The sequence below is a fragment of the Pezoporus flaviventris genome, unplaced genomic scaffold (genome assembly GCF_033815535.1).
Source record: "Pezoporus flaviventris isolate CSIRO_AGI_PZ_B2104156 unplaced genomic scaffold, CSIRO_AGI_Pfla_v1 ptg000007l, whole genome shotgun sequence".
Classification (NCBI taxonomy): domain Eukaryota; kingdom Metazoa; phylum Chordata; class Aves; order Psittaciformes; family Psittacidae; genus Pezoporus; species Pezoporus flaviventris.
The window spans coordinates 43709910-43732500 of NW_026892555.1; the positions used below are offsets into that span (position 1 = coordinate 43709910).

Consider the following 22591-nt stretch of genomic DNA (forward strand, 5'->3'; position numbering starts at 1 on the left):
TGTGAGCCCGTTGCTGAAGGAGGCATAGAACCTGATGACACAGGACATGGAAAAGGATCAAGTACTGAATACCTTCTTTACTTAAGTCTTTATCAGCAAGGGCCAGTCTTCAGGAATCCCAGGTCCCAGAGATGGGGAGGAAAGGCTGGAACATGGAAGCCATACTGTTTGTGGAAGAGGGTCAGGTCAGGGAATACTTAACCAAACTGGATATACATAAGTCTATGGGCCTTGATGGGATGCAGCCACAGGTACTGAGGGACCTGGCAGATGTCATTGTGAGGTCACTCTCTATAACTGAGTGACTAGGAGAAGTGTCTGAGAACTGGAGGAAAGTAAATGTCACTTCCATGTTCAAGAAAGGCAAGAAGGAGGACCCAAGGAACTGCAGGCTAGTCAGCATCACCTCAGTCCCTGGGAAGGTGATGGAGAAGATAATCCTGGAAACCATTTTCCAGGCACATTTCACAAGGACAAGAAAGTCATTTGGTTTGTCAGCATGGATTCACCAAAGGGACTTCATGCTTGACCTGGCTGATACCTTCTATGGTGAAATGACTGGCCTGATAGGCAAGGGGAGAGCAGTGTATATTGTCTACCTGGACTTCAGTAAGACTTATGAAACTGTCTACCATTAAGATCCTCATAGATAAGCAGTTGATGTATGGGCTGGATGAGCTGACAGTAGAGTGTAGTGAAAACTGCCTCAATGGCCAAGGCCAAAGGGCGGTGCTCAGTGGCACAAAGTCAAGCTGGAGGCCAGTAACTAGAAGTGTACCCCAGGGATCCAGTCCTGTTTAATTTCATTGATGGTCACTGATCATTCAGATGATGGGGCAGAGTGTACCCGCAGTAAGTTTGCTGATGATACCAAACTGGGAGGAGTGGCTGATACACTGGAGGACCATGCTGCTATCCAGAGAGACCTCAACAGGCTGCAGAAATGGGGTGAAAGGCACCTCATGAAGTTCAACAAGGAGGCGTGCAAAGTTCTGCACCTGGGGAAGAACAACTCCATGCATCAGTACGTGCTGTGAGCCACCCAGCTGGAAAGCAGCTTGTCAGAAAAGGCCTTGGAGGTCCTGGTGGACGTCAAGTTGAACATGAGCCAGCAATATGGCACTGCTGCAAAGAAGGCAGATGGCGTCCTAGGTTGCTTTAGGAACAATGTTGCCAGCAGGTCACACCTGGAGTACTGGGCTCCCTAGTGCAATAGAAACATGGATGTACTGAAGAGAGTCCAACAAAGGGTGATGAAGATGATGAAGGGACTGGAGCATCTGTCACATGAGTGAAGTCTGAGAGAGCTGTAACTAGTCAGCCTGGAAAATAGAGGGGACAGGGAAGGTCTTATTAATGTATATAAATTCTATGTGTATCTACATTCTGTGATTCTATGACTCTATAAATAGTGAAAGAAAGGTGCAAAGGGGATGGAGCCATGTTCTCTTAAGTGGTGTCCACTAACAGGACCAGAGGCAATAGGCAAACAACAAAACATGGGAGGTTCTGTATGAGCATCAGGAAACACTTTTTCTCTGTGAAGGTGACAGAGCACTGACAAGTTGCTGATGTAGGCTGTAGATTGTTCATCCTTGGAGATACTCAAAAGACATCTGGATATGGTCCTGGGCAATTGTCTGTAGGTGACCTTGCTTGAGCACGGTAGTTGGACCAGATGACCTCCAGAAGTTCCTTCCAACCTCAGCCATTCTGTGACTCTATGATGCAGGTTAACAGTATAGATATACAGCAAAACAAAAAAGTTGTTTAATATATCAGCTGTCTGCCTTAGACTCATGAATAGAGACTAATGTTTTGAGGTAGAACCTGGTGTGTTCAGCATAAAATAGCAGGCTAATAAAATACTGCTTTTGATTTTAAAGTGGTTTAGCTTTACCTATTCAAAAATGGGGTTTAATTTTATTTTAATCAATATACTTTATACAATGAAATGTAATGTTGTCCATTTTGTTTCAACAGTTAAACAAGAAAGAAAGAACAAGTCAGAAATCGAAACTATCTGCAAAAACATAAGACTGAACAGCAACTAGAAAGACTAAATGAAGGTGTCTCTAATGCTGAATTGTCCTACAGTGAAACAAAAAAAAAGTATGAGGAACTAAAAAAAAAAAACAAAATTGCAGAAGAAATCTCTTTCAAGGTATATTTTTAATTAAATTCATTTTTTAGAGTGAAAGAATTGAAAATAATGATCTCTGTATCAGAGAATTATTGGACAAACAACCTAATATAAAAAAAAAATAATTTATAACATATGATTTTAACTGTGCATTTTAAAACACTTGAAAAGTAATGAGTAACAGTATTCTCCAGAATAGAAAATGAATCGCCTAGTAAATGGTCACTGATAATGGCAGGTCACAGGTCACAATAAAGGACAGGGAGTGAGGCAGGGATGCCTCATTCCCAGGAAATTAATTAAGGAGTTGTTCGTACAATACTTTATCATTCAGGAGTCCAGGGAGACTGAATCACCCAGACATCTCTTCTCCACATACTTCTTAAATCCTTCAGAAAACTAATGAATTTTCAAGCACTACTTCCCAGTGATTCCGATTCCTCTCCTATGCATCAAAATTTCCGTGTGTCAGCTAAATATTTTTTTCATTATAAATCATATCATGAGTTTGCTTCTTAGCGGCTTGCAGGTTTTATTTGCTTTGGAATTTGGGCTTTTGCCCCCTATCATCCTGTTTTCTAAGTGATTCGTGTTAAGTCTGTCTTTAAGTGTTTCTTATCTTCTGTTGGCTTTACATTGTGTCTAGCAGGCTTCTTATCAGATGTGTTTGGAAAAGGACTTGATTTATGTCCTGTGCAGGATTTTCCAGACCTCTTATTTAGTTTGCCTGATAGTATTTTTAGATTTCAATATGCAAAATTCAGGATCTTTTCTCTCTTTTTTTTTTTAGATATAATTTCAACTTTTTATCTTAATGTTAATAGCTTCTCTTCTGTTTAGTGCTGTTGATTTTCTTTTTGATATTTCCAAAGTATCTGTCAAAACTTGGCTTGCATGTACTTTGTGCCTCCAATATGACACCTGTAAGTAATTTCCCTCTAGCTTGCAAGTGTTTTGGTTTTTTAGCTGTACCTCATAGAGTTTTTAAAAAAATCCTCTAATTTTTATAAAAAATCTTTTTTTTTAATTTGACTACATTTTAAAATTACTACATTTTTACATTTGACTACATACACTTTTTTGTGGCTTTGTTGTTTCTTAAGCTCTCTTCTCAAGTCATAGCTAGTGTTAACATCCCAGGCATGTAGTCAGTCAGAAATGTACCTCAAAGACATGCATTTATGGTTAGAGATGGAATTTCATTCTGAAGGTATTCTGATTCACTTGTTGGTAGAACTTAACTTCTACATGCAGCCATTACTGGTGGTCCTGTCTTCAATGATGAGATGATTGCTTTCTAGCACCACTCAAGTTGATTGAGTGCCTTTATTAAGCAATACCTGCATTACTACCACTTCCAAAATAACCATTCTGTCAACAGTTTTAAGTTACCATTGCTATATTGGGTCTTAGTTACCATAAATTAGCAAAAGCATTGCATTTGTAATGATTTAAAGCGTACATACTCACATGAAGACATACACAGGGACTGTGAGCAGGTTCACAGAAGGTAAAATATTTCTCTACCTAAGCAACAGCTGAATACTGATGAATTTTGAATACGATCATATAAATGAAGGTGCAATTTATAGTTGAATGCCTGGTCTTTGCTGATATTCTGTGATTTGCTGATATTTCTGATTTGCTGATATTCTGTGAGAGCAATTACCCCCTGGTGTGTCTGAAAAACATGTCTGTCTGTAACCACCAGTTAAACTGTACCCTTGGGTTACTAAATAGACTGAAAAATATATTTGTGCAATCTCCAAGTGTTAACATTAGTCATTCAAAATGCTGCTGCATTTTGGAGAGGAGTCCAGATGCCACGGTTTGCCTAATAGACTCAGGATTTGGACTGAGTTACACTATATGCATATGTGGGTAAGGAGATGTGAGGGTGGGGGCAGGGCCATGGACATAAGTCGTTGCTTGGAATTATCCTTGGAGCCAGTGTATAAACTTTTGTTTGAAAAAAAGGCTGTTACTCACTGATTATAGGGTGTCTTTTCCACATGAACATTGATCTCCATTACTTCTATTTCCTTGAAGTTCTTAATAATCTTTGGGATTTGCAGTTTGAGAATATATGGGGATGTCTGGCACCTGTTTTTGTATTTTCTTATGTATGTGGCATCTGGGAGATGTTCATGACCTTGTTATACAGAAACCTCCTCCTCCAAGTGCTGATGGCATATGCATTTCCAAAGATCAGATATGGATGTGAATAAATGTGTTTCGATATTAGCGTTGATTGAGTCAATTTCTTACTTTGTTTTGGCCATATTGTGCCTAGTTTTGCTTAAATAATCGGTTTTCTGTTCCCTAAATTCAATTAAAAAGGAAAGAGCCCCAATTACAGTTTGAATTAAATTGCAATAAGGTACAGTTATGATGGTCTGCTAATCTGACACACGTTCAGATTATGTGTTTATCAAAAATTTGAAAGTTGCAAACTATAATAATGTAATACATAACTGTTATCCTAGAAGTGAGATGAGCAGGATGGTCATATAAGGAAAGGCTAAAACATCTTCATTTTTCTACTTGAAATTGCAAAAGAAGTCTATCATGTAAAATATAGAAGGCACTAAGATTTTAAAACTTTGGACATTTGATGTTCAATATCCATTCAGGTAAGCCAGGACAGCTTCTCAATGTATTTAATTATTTTACACTACCAAAAATAAATCACATTAAATCTGGAAAAGTAATAAACTTTTACTTTTAAATTATAGTATGGTCTATATTTATTTACCTCGTGTTCCTGAGACTCTTCCTTTTAAAGTATAGTTCTGTACTTGAAAACAAATTGTAAAGCTATGCTCCTCTTTACTGTGATGTTAGTGTTAAATTTCTATTGCTGTTTTCTATTAACTTGTTTTCTTATGTTTTTTTCCCCTAAGAATTCAGAGTTGGATCTTAAAAAAGAAATTCAATCTCAAAAAGGAGTTTGGAAAGCAATCCAGGTAAACATGACTGTAACCATTTTACTTGTCTCAATTCTTCTATTTCTTTCCCTTCCTACCATGAATTAACTTTGAGTACCTTGTGACAAGCTGACGTAGAAGGCTAATGAGTTTTGCTAAGTAACAACGCCTGATGTTTAACAATTAGGAAAATTTAAATACTTATGAAAACATAAAACACTTTATTTGTATCCCAGTTATTCACAATTTTTTCCAGTTTGCTGTATAAGATAAAAACCCTTTAGTAATAATCAGTATATACTACATTATCATTTGAATTTGTGTTTCTTCAGTTTCTGTAGAAACTGCAATTAGACCCTTACCATATTACCACTGCAATACATTGATAAGTGCATATGTAAAATAGCACTTATTTTCTTCTGATGTGAAACTGCTAAATTCACACGTCACACTTTGGTGTTCCTTTTATGATTGTGAAATGTAGCTCTTCTAGATTTCAGTGATGCTTTTCAGCCATCCTCAGGTAAATGTTGCTATTTCTTCAGCTTCTCTGACTGAAATTCCAAGTTTGGCATCACCAAAACAAATATTCTACCTATATCCATCCTTTGGCGGAAGGATACCATCAGTTGTCTTCTGCAAGATCAGGGATAATAGTCATATTCAAACTGTTGTAATAACTACAAGGTCTTAAAGCCTCAAGCACTGAGTAGAAGATCCAGGACTATTTTCTGAAGAAGTCCCTAATCCCTGCATTCGGTGTTACCAGCTAGACATAGGAGGTCTTTAAGTGAGGTTGTTAGAACCAAACTCTGGCTTCTGTCTATGCAGCAACTTTCTGGATGTTGCTCCTTCAGTCTCAGTGATGCCAGAAAATCAAAGTCAATGTTTCCTTCAAAGTTTCAATCCAATAACACAGAAACCTTTAACATACAAAAAACCTGGTGTGGTGGGGTTGACCCTGGCTGGATGCCAGGTGCCCACTGAAGCTGCTCTATTATTCCCCTCCTCACCTGGACCGGAGAGAGAAAATACAATGAAAGGCTTATGGGTCAAGATAAGGACAGTGAGAGATCACTTGCCAATTACTGTCACAGGCAAAACAGACTTGACTTGGGGAAATAAGTTTAATTTATTGCCAATCAAATCAGAGTAGGAAAATGAGAAATAAAACCAAATCTTAGAAACACCTTCCCGCCACCCCTCCCTTCTTCTTGGGCTCAACTTTGAATTTTCTCTATCTCCTTCCCATCCCACCGCAGCAGCACAGGGGTATGAGGGACGAGGACTTCAGTCAGTTTATCACACACTGTGTCTGCTGCTCCTTCCTCCTCAAGGGGAGGATATAGCCAGAACTGCAGGGAGGCATTGCAGTCTTTTACTGCAAGTCCTTGAGTCAGAAACCACCTCTGGCTCCTTCTGCAGTGGTCTTAGATAAGAGAGATTTACTCCAAGAGCTGTCAAAGGCTGTTTTTCTTCAGAATTGAATGATCGATTTACTGTGATGACTAGAAGTCCTTCTGAAATTTTTTGTTCCTTTTTGTTTGAGAGAGAATTCTGAACCATTTTTATTTGCTTCACAGTCCCCATTTTACTTCCGTTAAGCTTGTTCTCTTCCATTCTGTCACTTTGAACTGTTCAATAGCAGAATCTACGTACCCCATTTCTAGAAAGACAAGCCTTAAGAGACATCTTGCAGTTCCTGTTCATCCCAGACATTAGCAGAAAGTGTTGAATGTTCCACTTCTAAGCCGGGTGGTGCACAAGTTCTCTATCACATGTATTTGTAGTTGATACAAAAATTCCCTCTGATTCTCAGGCTTTGCTGCAGAGAAGGCTGGAGGAGCAGGGCTGGGCCTGACTCTAGCATGACTGCCACAGCATGATGGGATTGATTTGGTACTTCCAAACCTCTTTGTCCCTATTTGGTATTCAGTACTGATCTTTTTTGATTATTTCTTGAAACCAAAAAGCTTCTTTCTTTGTCTTGTTTCTTGGCAAAAAACTTCAGTGGCACTTCTAACCCACTCTTTTTACAGGCAGAAACAAAAGAACACACAAAAGAACACTAAAGGTAAGTCAATTTTGTGCTCAGAATTGCTTTTTCATTGTAATTCATGTTTTTTTCAAGATAAGGAGGTTCTTGAATGCACCTTAGACTTCTTTTAAGGTGGTTTTAAAGTTCTGTTTCAACTAAAGCTATTTTTATCATTTTTCTTCCAAAGCCTCATTTCTATGGGTTAGATCACCTTCATATCCTTGCTGTCAAGAGTTTTTTCCTTGACAAAACTTATGATGACGTCAAAGGATGTTTCAAGTGCAAAAGCTATCATTAACTAGCTACTGCCAAAGTGTATAGCAGTTTAGATGAGATTCTGTACTGAGACAGCCAAATGGAATCACCTAATGCCATCTGGGTATAAAGTAACAGAGATCCAGAAATGTTACTGGTTTTCTGTGAAGCCTGTCCATTCTGCCTACTAACCATAACATCACATGGAACGTTATCTGTAACTTAAGCTAATAGTGTGCCATTCTACAGGAATTCAGAAATTATGCTGCACTTCCTATTTGAAATACTCCTGGTAAGGATAACTATTTTTGTAGACTATGATTCAAAACAAGAAAAATGATGTATTTACCACCTAGCATAGTACTTTGAAAAGGGTAATTCACATGTATTTCTTTCCCTCTTCCCCCTAATCTTCATAGCTTATTCCACTCTGTTTCTACAGCTGAAAGGTACTCAAAATGTTGCCATCTGTGTACCACTTCAAATATCCATAGACCTTGTGCGTGTGTGTCTCAGTATCAGATATTGTGCATTCTCTTTGCTACACAGATGAATAATTATTTAATTTCAAGTGATGGTGAATTTTGGATGTTAGAAATTGTAAATGTATGTAAGACCTGACCGTTCTGAAGAACACAGCTGATGATAGTGCATGATATTTATCTGTCTTTCTTTATTTCTTTTGGTTGAGGGGAGATGTTTGGACTGGGTGTATGCTGGATCTTGTATTTCCCAACCTTGAAGAGTGTTCATTTATTTTGCAAAGGTTGTTCTATTTCACTCTTCAGTGTTTCCCTTCTCTTTTTTTCATTCAATTAAAAAAAAAAAAGAAACAAATAATTAGGAACATGCCTAAAGTGATTATGTTTCCCATCAGAAAAGATTTTCAATTTTAATATTTGGAATTTTAATTTCTTTTTTATGGGCTTTTTTTCTGCTATTTGTTTAAATAGTACTGTAAATCCATTGTCTGCTTCAGTGTCATTTTTACATTTCCTAATTTTTCTTGCTGATTTCTCTGCTATGTTCATGTTAGCTAGCTATTTGGCATTTTGTATTCATGGGCTTCTGATATATGTCAATTTAATGGTCAGCTTTTCCTTTATTTTGAAGACATTTTTAATCACCTTTAATCAACTTTTGTTCTATTCTTGGGGTTTACTTAAGGGTATAAATGTTCTTTCAGATTTGAATTTTTTCATATTCTACTTTTGAAATACTGAAAGCTAATTCTACATGTATTTTAATAAACAGGACAGGATTAAATCGGTATATGATGAGCTAGAGGAAAAGCAAAAAGAGAAACTCAAGAAAATAAAGGAAGATATGAAGAAGATAGAAGAGATTGATGGTCAAGTAGCTGCTGTAGAAGAAAAACAGAAAAGAAAAAAAGATATATCTGAAGACAAGCATGAGGTAAAGGTAGTAGATTCTGGACCACTCACTAGCATAATTTTTTTCATTATTAGAAAAAAATACAAGAGGAAACAGGAATCCATAGCTCAGAAGAGTTGGATTTTGCAGCTGTGCACTTGTGCTGTGATACCAGATAACAAAAGACAACATAATTCCAGCCTTATTTTGACCTTTCTTACTTCCTGTATTAGAAAAATCTTTCTGTTTCTTTTGACTCCTGTGATCTGTTTTCTTGCAAAAAGGAAGACTGTTTCTTTTATACTTTGCTTACTTATAAGCTTAAGAGAACAACTAGTATATAAACCCCCAGCCATGGCATGGTGGGGACCTTCTTCACTTCCCTACATTGTGGATGTATGGATGATATTGATAAAAAATGTTTTTCCTTTCTGTCATGAAAGGTCTGTTTTGTATAATAAGAAAAAGAAATAGAAGTTTCTTGTGTTAAAAACAGTCCCATAACCTACTTGAACTGACTTAATTAAATACACTCTTCTGAGCCTCTCTTTTGCTGCTAGTAGAGCATTCATGTTGTTACAGTATGACATGTTTTAGTTCTCCCCGGTATCATCTTAAAAGTATGACCAAAAAGCCATTTTCCTCCAGCTGTAAAGTGAGGGCTTTGTACCCTATTCCCATATTTACAGGGTATACTAGTGGTGTTAACCTTCCCTGAGTTTGAAACTTTGGGGATTTTTTTTTTGAAAAATAATCTTCTCAAAAGAGTAATAGGAATACAAACTAAACTTGTATGACTGAGAAACATTTATTTCATTGTTAAAGTTTCCTCTTTTAGATCTGCTGATCTTTGAGGTGTTTGAATGTTTCGCTTATGTGGAGAGCTACAACAGTGGCAATAGAAGACAGAGGGAAAAGTTGACAATATTTCCTAACTAAATTACTGTTTGAAAACAAGGTATTACAATGATAAATGGTTTTGGAATATACCTGGCAGTATGTAGATCAGCTGACTAGTAGTCCTACAAACATGAGACCTTAGGTAGGTAAACAATCATCTCCTTAAGCAATGCCGACAGTTGCATGTCTCTCTAACATGTCAACATCTGTAGAAACAGACCTTATTGTTCTCAAATGATATGGGAATCTTCGAAATCTCAACCATAGTTTAGTGCAAGATGCAATGTCTATCCACTATACTGAAGCAAAACCCTCAAAGAGAACCATTTCGTCTTTCTTTGCAGAACTCTTTGGGATGTAATTTTTCATGGGTGGGTGTGGGTGTGTGTTTCTTTTCTTCTTTCTTCTTCTTCTTCTTCTTCTTCTTCTTCCTTCTTCTTCTTCTTCTTCTTCTTTTTCTTCTTCTTTTCTTCTTCTTCTTTCTTCTTCTTCTTCTTCTTCTTCTTCTTTCTTCTTCTTCTTCTTCTTCTTCTTCTTCTTCTTCTTCTTCTTTTCTTCTTCTTTTCTTCTTCTTCTTCTTTTCTTCTTCTTCTTCTTCTTTTTCTTTTCTTCTTCTTCTTCTTCTTCTTTTCTTCTTCTTCTTCTTCTTCTTCTTCTTTTCTTTTCTTCTTCTTCTTCTTCTTCTTCTTTTCTTTTCTTCTTCTTCTTCTTCTTCCTATTATTCTTTAATTAAGAGCATTTCCATACCTTCACTTTATACTTTTTTGTATGTCTTTTTCTTGAGCAGGTTCTTATTACTTTTCTTTTTTGACTCTGAAAATGACTGGAAACCTGGGGAAAATTTAAATTGTTTTCTGTCTTTTATTACAAGTTAAACAGAGTTTGGCTTTCACACTGGTAATTGTCCAACCAGCAACACTGAGACTGGGGCCTGTCCTTCTATCATTACGCTTAAATTAAGCCTTGTGTACTGCTCAAAGCCTTTGTTCTCTATTTCACTATGAAATATGTGCAAATCCTGGCAGACAAGTCCTTCCAAATGTGAGCTGCCACACAGTGAATGAATAGGTGGGCATGCATTGTTCACTGATACAAGCAGCTTTACAGTCTGGGGAAGTTTTGAAGCTTCCCTCCTTTTCTGTTTTATGGCAAAGGAAATAAGTATCTTAAGGATGAGGGCTGAAAATACAGTAATCATTGTGAAAGAAGTAATTGTTAAGTGTTTAAAAGAGGAGGGCATTTTTGCTAGACCTTAATGCCAGAAAAGGAAGAGCAAAATGCCTTCATTTTTGTTTCCAAATCAATAGGAAACAAAACTAACTATTGATGGCTTGTGTCCAGAATTAAGTCAAGGAGTTTTCAATAAGCCATATACTTGTTATGGAACAATTCTTACATTCAAGTAAGATCAACAACTTTGAGCCTATTCAGTTTAGACATAGGATTTTTTATTTTAACTCAAAACCCAGATAAAAGAATTTCTGCTGCCTCAGTGAAAAGAAGTTTTTGTTGCAGAATCAGTCTTTAGGTTCATTGTTCTGCTGTTTGACGACTAGTAAATAGCTTGTCATGGGAGATGATGTCTTCTCCAGTTTTTTAATGCTGGAGAAGGGCTGTATTTTCTGGAGAATGCGGGATTTGAAGGGCTCATGATGTAGTATGCATGTAGCAGTACTTCCCCATTTTTGGAGGAGAGATGGAGGATGTTGAATAAATTGAGTTCAGATAATGGATTATCTGATAGTTTATTTTTGATGCAGGTTTAATACGTCAAAATGAAAAATTAAAAAAAAAAAAAAGATTCCTCTACCAGCTAATAGTATTTTCAAAACAACACATTAATGGCAGTGACTAATGTTGTTATCCCTTCCCCAACTAAAACTAAGTAGAAACAATGTGACAAAGATCACATCATTAGTTTCCTGGAAATCTAGGGAGGTGTGGTATAAGTTATACATCATGGCCTATAGCTGTGTATTCACTTCTCTTTTAACAGCTTGGAAACAGAGTTTCCATGAACAGATTCCTGTGTGAATGATATGCAAAAGATATTCTAACTTCAAGGAAGAACTTTCTCATTGATTAAAAGTTTAAATTATACCTTTGGAATGGTAATATTAATGCCTATTTTAATAATCTTTGTTATATAGTGTGACTGGAATTTCAGACTTCGGATAATGTAACTATTATACCATTTATATAAGCATATTTAGTAAAGTTTACCTTGTTACATGTATTAATAATTATTATATAATAATTGGTGCTCACACTAATGATGCAAAAAAAGTTACTGCCATAGTCAAGAACTTTACCTTGAGGTGCTAATTATTTCTTTCTTCTTCTTCTTCTTGTTATCTGTCCTTAGCTATATTTTTCAGGAGTTAGTGATAATGAGTTATAAACATTTATTTTTCCCTTTATACAAACTCCATGGAAGCTATTCCAAATATGTATTTTGATTTCAGAACTTTATTTGTACCTTCCTTGGCAGAAAGAAAGTAAAGAAACGTGGGGAGCAGAGTAAGACTTTTTTTTTTTCTGCTGTATTATGGTAAACATTGTATGAAGTAGCAGAGATATTTTATATTTTACATGTGCATTTTTTCATTCAAAGCAGAGAGTACAGAAACCCACATAACAGAAAAATGGGTATGGAAAGGGAAAGGTAACTGTTTAATATTTAGTAACTAATATATTTTCTTGTTTCTGTAGAATGTGGGACAATAACTTTTGAATACTAACATGTCTATTGATTCGTAAACTCTCCATAAGCTCTCCTATTTGAATCAGAGAATACAAGAGCTAGATAAGCAGCAGGAGCAAACTGAAAGAAAAAAGAACTATTATGCAGCAACTATTAAGTGATACACAGGTGAATAATGTAATGCTTGTATGGCTTTTTTTAAGTATGTTTAATCTCAAAGGTTAGGCTGTCATTTCTACACAGTTGCCTTGGAACTATGTACATACATATATTGTATGTACTATTTTCTGTCTCTTGCTCAAACTAACCTATGAGGTCCATAGCCTTGAGACAGTGTAAAATACAAAGCAGAATTGATATTGGGGTCATTGAGGAGTCCTTTGCTTTCTTCATTTGCTACACTGATTCAGATTGCTTAAGGGGCTTTAGAAATGCAATGGAGAAAATCAATAAAGGACAAAAAAGATTCTAGTATAATAGGAAGTGCCTGCTGATTGCATGTTTGCTCAGCAGATGGCATCTTTTTGTAAATGATGGCTTATATATGCTGTATCAGTTACTAAACTCTATAATCCACCAAAGGGAATTACTGAATTTCAATACTGAACCCTGTGCTTTATATAAACATGGTTATAAGCGTTAGAAGAAACAAATATTTTCTTTCTAAGATTCAGTTAATTTTTATTATTCTTTCACTTGCATATTGTATAAACTTAAGATAGGTATTATGGCATTGAAGATGAGTCATATAGATTAAAAAAAATGAAAGAAATGTTTTCATATCGTTCAGAGTAGCTTTTATGAGCCCAGTAATCTCTATTGAGATTTACACATATAACAGAATCTTAAATTAAGCTTTGGGAAACTCATTGATACAGACAGGTTTGGCAGGACAGTTTTTATATCCCTTTCTCTTAAAGATTGTTCTCTACCAAACTGCAGGTTACCAGTAGATCTTAGAACATGTGAAAATGACTGATGAGTACATCATAATCAGTAATTCTACAGTGTTTTTCAGTGCATTTATTTCCTGTAATTTTCATTATTATTTTAAATGCTACCTTTCCTAGTAACTAAATAACTCTATCCATTAATTACTTGAGCAATATTTGATTTGGTGTTCTGGAGGAGTACTAGAGGAGTGTTCTGGTTAAGTGAAATAACACAGCATACAAAGCCTATTTTATGAGATACTTAGAGCTCTGAACTGGTAACAATACCTGGATGCATTAAATGCTGTGTTCTTAGAGCTTAATGCAGTTCCTTGATCATAACAATTGACATTTTGTAAAAGGGGGGCTTTATAAAATGGGCTGTCTTATTTTTAATAATTACTCATCTTTCTAGCTGTGTAAGGTCACACTACATGATTCTGTTAATCATGATTTTTTTTAAGGAGAAGTTATGTAAACTTATATTCAGACATTTTAGTGCTGTCACATGACATTGTGCCCTGGGTTCAGCAATAGCAGTCAGTTTTCTCCTTCTTGGTATCTGGTGCAGTGCTGTGTTTTGACTTCCAGCCTGGAAACAGTGCTGGTGATACCGATGTTTTTGGTTGTTGCTAAGTGATGTTTACCCTGACCAAGGACTTTGTGAGGCTCGTCCTCTGCCAGGGAGGAGGGGAAGCCATGAGGAAGCAGAGACGGGATGCCTGACCCAGGCTAGACAAGGAGGTATTCCATACCACAGCACATCATGCCCAGGATATAACGGAGAGTTACCCGGAAGGGCTGGTAGACTGCAGGGTTGGAGGAGGTATTGGTCGGTGCCTGGTTGGGCTGGGGGGGGGCGAGTTATCAGTTGGCTGGTGGTGAGGTGATGTATTCTCTTCTCTTGTTATTTCCTTTATCATTATTATCATTGGTGGTAGCAGTAGTGATTTGTGTTATACCTCAGTTACTAAACTGTTCTTATCTCAACCTGTGGGAGTTGCATTCTTTTCGATTCTCCTCTCCATCCCTCTGGGAGTAGGGGGAGGGCAAGAAGGGGAGGAAGTGAGTGAACAAGCTGTCTGGCTGGGTTTAAACCACCACACATTGGCTTGTTTAAAGCTTGTCCAGTGAGTAGCTTAAATGATGTCATGGAAAAAATGGCTATTATTCCATAGTATTCTTGATGCAGGAGTAGAGTCTTCAACTTCCAAATGATCAAGCAATTCACCCAGTTCTTCATAGCTTACCTATTTTAGGATCATACACTGGAGGCTAGTGCATCTCACTGTTGAAGTCGAAGCGACTTAGTTTAGTCTGCTGACATGTCTAAAAGCTAGATACTTAGATAAAATGGTTTCTATCCCATAGTACACCAGTAGTTCTGTTCAGCAACTAAGAAGAATCAATAATAGTGCTCATGTATTGAACAGCTGAACGACCAAGTGCCAAGGGACTCAATCAGCTTAGGCAAGATACTGAACTGTTGTCCAGTACAGCAACCTATAAGGAGCAGATACCCAGTCTACTGATATTTGGATCACAGAATGTAGAGTATCTCACCATCTTTCGTTTGCTTTTGGTTGGATTTTTTTTCCTAAAACCTGACTGCAAATTCTATGTCTTCTATAATAGGTACCAGCTTGCACTGACTCAGTGGCTAGTATTTCATATGCTTGGAAGCCAGCATTTTCAGCTTTTATCTGCCTTGGTTAAAATGACCTAAAGGAAGAGACAAAATTCTTCTTCTTTGGCAGTTTTGTTCTAACATAGCTCATAAATGTGAACCTGATTCTGCATGTTATGACTGTTATGACTTCTTTGTGTATGTTTATGTCTGCCCCTGGTATCTTGATCATCTCAGATTTCATTATTTGTTAAGTTTAAGGCCAAGACAGACCATTCAGACAGCCTGTATATCACAGGCTATCACATTTCTCCAATTTCACCTGGTAGTGAGAACTAAAATTAATACTGTTTTTCCTTAGAGGTTTGAGACTCTCTATGGGCCACTCAGTTGCATCAGAATTTGCATTAATTACCTTATATTAATTTTCTTTCTAATGATTCTGTGTTCCTGCAAGAAACCTGAAATTTCATCAATTCTATACAGATACATACTACACTTTTACAAAGTTTGTAGGCCTTAAAAAAGTCATGTTCTTGAGGTACCTTGCACACCTTCATATCTGTGTTAACACCTCTTACAGAAGCTTTGATACCTCATTTTTGTTATAGCTATCTTTTAGGCACACCTCTAAGACGCGCTTCTTTCACCAGAGAGAAGACCATCAGATGATGCTTCAAGTTGCTGCTTCAGAAAAATGGGGCAGAATCTAAAGAAGAAATTTTTAAAATACTGTTCTCTATTTATCTATTGTGGTGCATTCTTTGCCTACTGAACTGTGTGGTCTTGTGGTATTTATACATGTGTGCACTTAAATGATGTGTGTATATATGCGTATATAAGCATAATCAAAACGTATTTTCCTCCCTCTTAATTTAATCCATTTACATAGCTGCTTACAGCCCATTAGTATGGGTTAAAAAATCTAATGCAGCAAGACCACTTTAGAAATACCACCCAAAGAGAAGACTCACCCCCCTTTATTACTATTGAACTGCTACAGTGTTTTATGTTTCTCTTGTTCATTGCCGGGAAGCTGCAGCTTTGTTTACCAGATACTGTTGTTCCTGTAGGTACAGCTTGCTTGTGTCATGAATCTTTATATTTTTTGGGTCCCATGACTGTCAGTCACAGGTATGAAAAAGACACTGCAATTTAATCTTTATTCTGTAGAATGGGAAGTTTAGTGAAAACCATTTTAATATAAAGGTTTTCAGCAGTTTTTTGAGTTGTGTACTTGTAGCTGAGGAAAGTAGGCAGGTGTTCAGGAGTCATTCTCTGTGTTTTAATCCTCTGCTGTCCGGAGTTCAGGACAACTGTGGTATGAAAAACTTGACATCTAAAAGAGGACAACTCTTTCTGTAGGGAACTAAATGAAAAATGCCAGTTTTTAGACATAACGGGTAAGCCATATTCTACCTGCAGAATTGCAAATAAAAATACTGATTCTTCCTGAAAGTTCAGCTTTTTAGGTATCTGCCTAAACCAGTATTATATTTTGTAAGTACCATTTTTGGTGGTCTAGCAGAAAAAACTTCCAGTTAAGACACTGACTCTGCATACACTGAAATGAATAGGCCTAGCCTTAGATCATATGCAAAAATTGTTACTTTTCGCTATCATTAATAAAGTTTTTGCTGTGCAAGTCGGTGCTTATTTGCAAGACTTTTATGTATAAAAGCAAAAATAAGAAGAGAAATGTATTTTATGAAGATGATGACCTACAAATTTGCATACATCAATAAAAAAAAGGCAACTGCAAAAATAAAAGTGCCATAAAAAAGCTTGTGGATAAATAGTAGAAGAATTGTGCAGTAAGTTAGAGAACTATAGCTGGATGTGCAACACCATGATCTTACAGAAATGGAATTCTTCCAGTTGCACTAAAAGCTTCTCGTGCACCCTCTAAAACAAGTTCTCTTTCTTTGGATATAAAAAATTCATGAATTGTTGCTCATAATCAAGTTCTTAAATGTCAGAATTTGGAAATCTAGCCCTGCCTAATTAACATGCTATGTTTGGGGTTTTTTTTTAAATCCTAGGAAAAATTTTCATCTGTGTCCAGTCAGATTGCTGAAAATTCTCACACTGGAAAATTTAAAACATGGAATTAAAGGAATACGTGAGTTATGTGATATGAAACAAGTACAGATGGAAAAGGTATAACAATATTTTGCTGATTTGCGGTAAGACCTATCTAGTATATGAATTTTACAGGATAGTTTATTACTTTTACCAAAGTAATTTAGTAATTTGACTTTATTACTATTGCTAAAGATAGTTTTATTATTTTAAAATATTATTTTTAGGAAATGTAATGCACTTTTCATCAATATTTGAAAGTATTTTTGTCTGATCACTGCTTGTAGTTTTAACATATCTGTAGAAGATATTAACTATAAATTGTCTGCCTCCCAAATTGAATTTCGGGCATCAGAATTGCTTTTGGAAATCTGATAACATTCATGGTCAGTTGCATCCTTAATTAATGGAGGATTCCAAGCACTCTTTTTTCTGGTTTAAGAACTGTGGACCTACGCTTACTGTGACTGATGAGTCCTAAAGATAGTCTCAAAGGGCTCTATTCAACCGATAATGCAGGCTGCCTTCTAGGCCATGCAAGCCTTGGAGGGCTGTATATGCTGATTGCACAGCAGGCTTACTCTTCAAGGATAAAGGTGAACCCGCTGTGCAATATCAAGGAGAAAGCAGGTTGGATTGTTGCATTCTAAAGGGTGACTAAACAGTGAAAAAGTCATCTTTGCATCATGATACTACAGATCCCTTTCTGTGATCTCATTCAGTTATGTACTGTTGGTGTTGAAAGGTCTTTGAGAGATTACACCATGAAATTCTTGATGGGGGAAAAAATATTTTTTTCAATGTAATTTTTTTATCTGGATACGTGGCACTAGATATGTGGGGTTTTTTTTCCTAACTCTCAATTCAAACCGAATATTTGGAAGGACCCAATGTACAATGGAACTTACTGAATTTCAAATATGAAAGACATGTTTCCACGACTGAAAATCTTTTCTCATTTTCCACAGCTCTTTAGCCAGTAGTCAGTAGTTTCCTATCAGTGACATGTGTCGTGGTTTAAACCCAGTCAGGTAACTTGTTCACTCACTCCCAGTGAGTGGTGCCGAGCTGACAACAATCAAGGTCCGTGTCCGTCTCCCCCCCCCCTGCACCGGGGCTCTCCCCTTCCCCGCTCCCGGAGGAACGGGGAGGAGGATCGAGAGAGTGCAACTCCTACGGGTTGAGACAAGAACAGTCCAGCAACAAATCACCACCGCTACTATCAGCTAAAACAATGATAAGGGAAAATAACAAGGGAAGAGAATACGATACCACCGGCCAAGAAAACGAGTTCCACCCGGAAGCCCCTGTCCTTCCGGGTAACTCCCAGTTACCCCCCACCCCGGGCATGACGTGCTGTGGTATGGAATACCTCCCCGGCTAGCCCGGGTCAGGCGCCCCGTCTCTGCTTCCTCACAGCTTCCCCTCCTCCCTGGCAGAGCATGAGCCTCACAGAGTCCTTGGTCAGGGTAAACATCACTTAGCAACAACCAACAACATCGGCTTCACCAACGCTGTTCTCAAACTAGAAGTCAAAACACAGCACTGCACCAGTTAACACAAAGGAAAAAACATGACTGCTACTGCTGAACCCAGCACACATGTTATAGTCAAAGAAAAGGATAATATCAACACAAAGTGGTACTGAAAGTTAGTTCCAGTAATTCATTGTTTTTACAGCTATGAAGTCCATCTCTTTCAGAAAGGAATTTTCTTGCAAATTGTCCAACTTCTAGACCTAAAACAGACACTAATGAGAACTTTGCATTTGTCTTGAGAACCTGCTGTTAGAGCTTCCACCTAACAGAAAGAACTCTAAAGTCTAAAAATCATCCAAAAAAAACCCCTCTTAACTTCCAGAAACAAAATATTACACAAATGGTACGAAGCTCCCACTTCCAGTCCCAATAAATAACAAAAATAGTAGTTACCAAATACATCACTGGTTATGGACTAATTCTGTGTCTCAGAATATCATATTCATGTAGATACTTCACATGTGTGAGTGAACCAGTCCATTCTTTAGAAAGTTATTTTAGACATGCAAACCGTTTTTTTAAAAAGTGAGAATTATGTATTTCAATAGACACATTAGATACGGATTGATAGGCAATGTCTTGAAGTGATCTAAACATTCATGATAAGCTCCATCATATATGTTTTTTATAAAAAGTATTATTATTTGCAAGAAGACGCTATTATAAAATTAAAAATGAAACCTGTAAATTAAGACTAAAGCATAATATAGTAGAAGATCTTGATTACTTCATTGAATTCTTTTTATTTCTTTCAAAGGCAAATGTCAAGTACTGTTGTGATTAAGGAACAAAATGTTCAGATGGTGTTTAATCATCTTAAAGATAAGCTAGCAGAATATGAGAAAAAGTTAAATCAGGAAGAAAAAACATATGGAGAATTATTACAGATTAGAAAGAAAAAAATGGAAGATTCAGAAGTGAGTATTACCAGAGCTGGGGTTCTCTATGTTAGAAGTGAAACTATTATTTGGTTAGCTCTGGCTCTTTTTAGGTCTTAAAAGGATACCAGTTTTATCAAAAGTTTGAAACAATTAGTGTCTTCATGTCCATGTGCAAGTATTTCCAATTAAATGATATTTTCCTGTAATAGATTTCTTTCTTTCTGTGGATAAAGAAGTCATTCTAGGAAAATTTTAAAATTGTTCATTTGCTTTGACACTTTTCATTTTTCATTCATTTTTTAATTTCTTCTAACTTGAAAATCTTTTTTTTCTATTTCGCCAAGTGCTCAGTAACAAATCTCATATATTTTTTTACTTAAGATTGACATCAATAAATATCCATTCCTCTTTAATCACTTAAGTACAAGAATAGTGCTCGGTGCATGCAACCTTCTTGATAGAGCAGCAGTAAAAGATAGAGTAGTTGGATAGTTGCTCTATGAACTGATGCTTGATAGAGTAGCAGTAAAACTTTAGTCTTTTGGATAAAGCTGTTTCTGAAATGCTTGGCGCTACCTCTTAACAAGACCCTCACCTGGATCTTAGTTGTTGTGGTTGATTCAGCCAGATGGGAGCCAGAGACTGTGTAAATATAACTGAGAAATCAGAGCTATCGGAAATAGAATTATAAAATACACTGTGGTAGTAACCACAAAATCTTCTGAGAAATCACATGTGAATACTTAATTCCTTTTCTGTGTTATCTTAATATTTGAACTTTTCTCCTAAGAAAATGGATTAATTGCCTAATGCTTCCTGTATAATTGTGTTTGTTTTCACATGAAAATGATAGCATTAAAGTATTTCTTCACTGGGGAGACATTCCCAGATCAAGTTTTTTTCAATTGTAGCTGTGTTAAAAATAATTAATAGATTAACTTTTAATCTTGTGTTCTTTACATCTGTGCCTATCATATACTTTTCTTAGCTCAGAGTAGTTTAGATAAAGTAAGCTACTCAGTTACATTTTCTTTAGCATTCATTTTTACTTCCTATTTTCAATGTGTCAGGTTTTTTTTGTTTGTTTTCATAAAATCTGTACTAATCAGGGTATGAAAGAAAGCAAAATGGCAACAATAAGAACATGGGCTTTTTAAAAATAGAGATATTGACAATTTATTCCTTTTAAATGGATAGTAGCCCTTTCAAAATACTGTATTTGACTCCTTCGTTATGTTAAATTATTTCTGAGGTAAAAATATTTGCCAGTATGTTGACTCACTTATCTTCACCTTAACTTCAAAAATAGCTGTAGGGATAATTTAGTGAGGTACCTTTCTTATCTCCTTCTTCAGGATATCAAGATTCATTTTTCTTGATGTGTCCCATTTCATCCTGTCTTGTCTCTGCTTCCATCTCTTTTACATATAGAGTTATGGGTATTGCATGAATTTCAGAGCTCTTAACAGTATTTTTTTAAATTATATTTATAAATATTTGAGTTATGAGATTCTGCCAAGCTTTTGGTGGTTAAATGTAAGTAGAAATATTACACTACATGCCTGAGACCCTGTTTGAGATTTTACTGGAACACATTGCTAGTCTCTGTGAGAACAACTCTCCATATAGACCTATAGCTGGAATGGAGGCACATGCTGTCAACCTTTGAATACTCATGTTGTTATTACCTAGTCATTTTTATGTCATTCTTCATTATTAAGTTAAAAAGTGAAGGGGAATGGAGTTGAAGAATGGTCCCGATGTGGGAGAATCTGCATAAGAAACAGCTTCAGCACAGATCCAGATGGAAAGAAATTTTGTGGGGCAACTCTTGCATTGCTCTGAGGGATAGAAGCTGTCTATAAATGATCAGGGCAGAATAGGATGCAAAGCTGAAGAATCTTCATGCCCGGTTCTTGAAAGAACACTCAGCATGTGTGATTTGCAGACCTTCTAGATTCTGTCTTCTCACAGGAGAATGTAACAACACAGATAAATACAAGGTGTGACTTTTGTTTTACTAATGTGCATGCTACTAAATGTGGTGAAATTTACATGTATAATGGTGAAGTTATACCTTATGAGCATATTTTATCACTGCTATTTGTAACTACTCTTATAGTTGCTCATTACCTTATGTTCTACAGAGACGGTACAGTCCCCAAACTATCATATTGCCATTTGGTTCAGTGCTGATATGTGCTGTATTAAACACGCAGATAAAAATTCTTTGACATAGCAATTTATAGTGAGTGTTGGATCACATTCGGGAGGATTATGTTGTGCCTTGTTTTCTTAACCTCAGAACAAGCACATTTGCTGTTATTTTCTGCTGCTAATGTGATTATTGTACTTTCAATTGAACTAACTGTAAAAACAATTACTGTGGTTTTGAAGATTGAGCAAGACATTTTGAATGACCACAGCTATCATGAAATCTGAAAATTTGTCCTCGTTAGTATTTGTTATTCAACACATCGTAATATATTTCTGAAGTGCAGATGTGCAAATCTTTAAATTCAGAGATCTGTATATACGGACTTGTGCTTTTGCTAAACACTTTATAAGTTATTAGTCAAAGAATTAACAGATACGCTAATACTTTGACTTTCTTGTTGCTTTGAAATAGTAGCGATACCATAAATTTCTAATTCTAGTAATTAACATTAGTCTTATACTAAAAAATCCTTACCTACCAATACTGTTTCTAGATTTTCTAAGAATTTATTTGACCGTTGCATGATATTGAAAAAAAGACAGTAATAAACTATATTTCTTTAGCATTTTACTGTAAAATTAAAAAAGTTCAGTAATGTTTCAGGTAAAATTGAATGAGAATTTCTCAGGCATATAAAGGGCATTTGATTAAAATAAGCTTTGAATCAGTTATTAAAAGGTTTAGTTTGCAAATATTTTATTAGAATTTTTTTGCCTTGTTTGGAGTTTTTTTGTTTGGTGATTTGCTTTGTTGTTTTCTTTTTTATTATTTATTTTTTATTTTAAAGTGAATCAGCATGTTTCTATGAGCACTTTCTTTTTCACAAAAAAACATTTTTCATCTGGGGAATGATGTATCAGAAAACCTATGTCCGATTCTAACAGCTAGTTATGATGTCTTGTTTATCAGATAGTGAAAATATATCTAACGAAATGACCTACAAAGTGGCATATTTCAGAAAGGTTTGTAATA

At 36.1% G+C, this 22591-nt stretch overlaps 1 protein-coding gene across 1 annotated transcript in view; it reads left to right on the forward strand.

Annotated features, from left to right (window-relative positions):
• CCDC178 (coiled-coil domain containing 178) overlaps positions 1–22591 on the forward strand; it is a 173378-nt gene that overhangs the window by 33228 nt on the left and 117559 nt on the right. The window contains 9 exon segments of the mRNA XM_061447585.1: positions 829–1024; positions 1993–2164; positions 5047–5109; positions 8618–8785; positions 12410–12462; positions 12464–12509; positions 16943–16989; positions 16991–17086; positions 19278–19437. Of these exon segments, the coding sequence (XP_061303569.1) occupies positions 829–1024; positions 1993–2164; positions 5047–5109; positions 8618–8785; positions 12410–12462; positions 12464–12509; positions 16943–16989; positions 16991–17086; positions 19278–19437 (1001 nt within the window).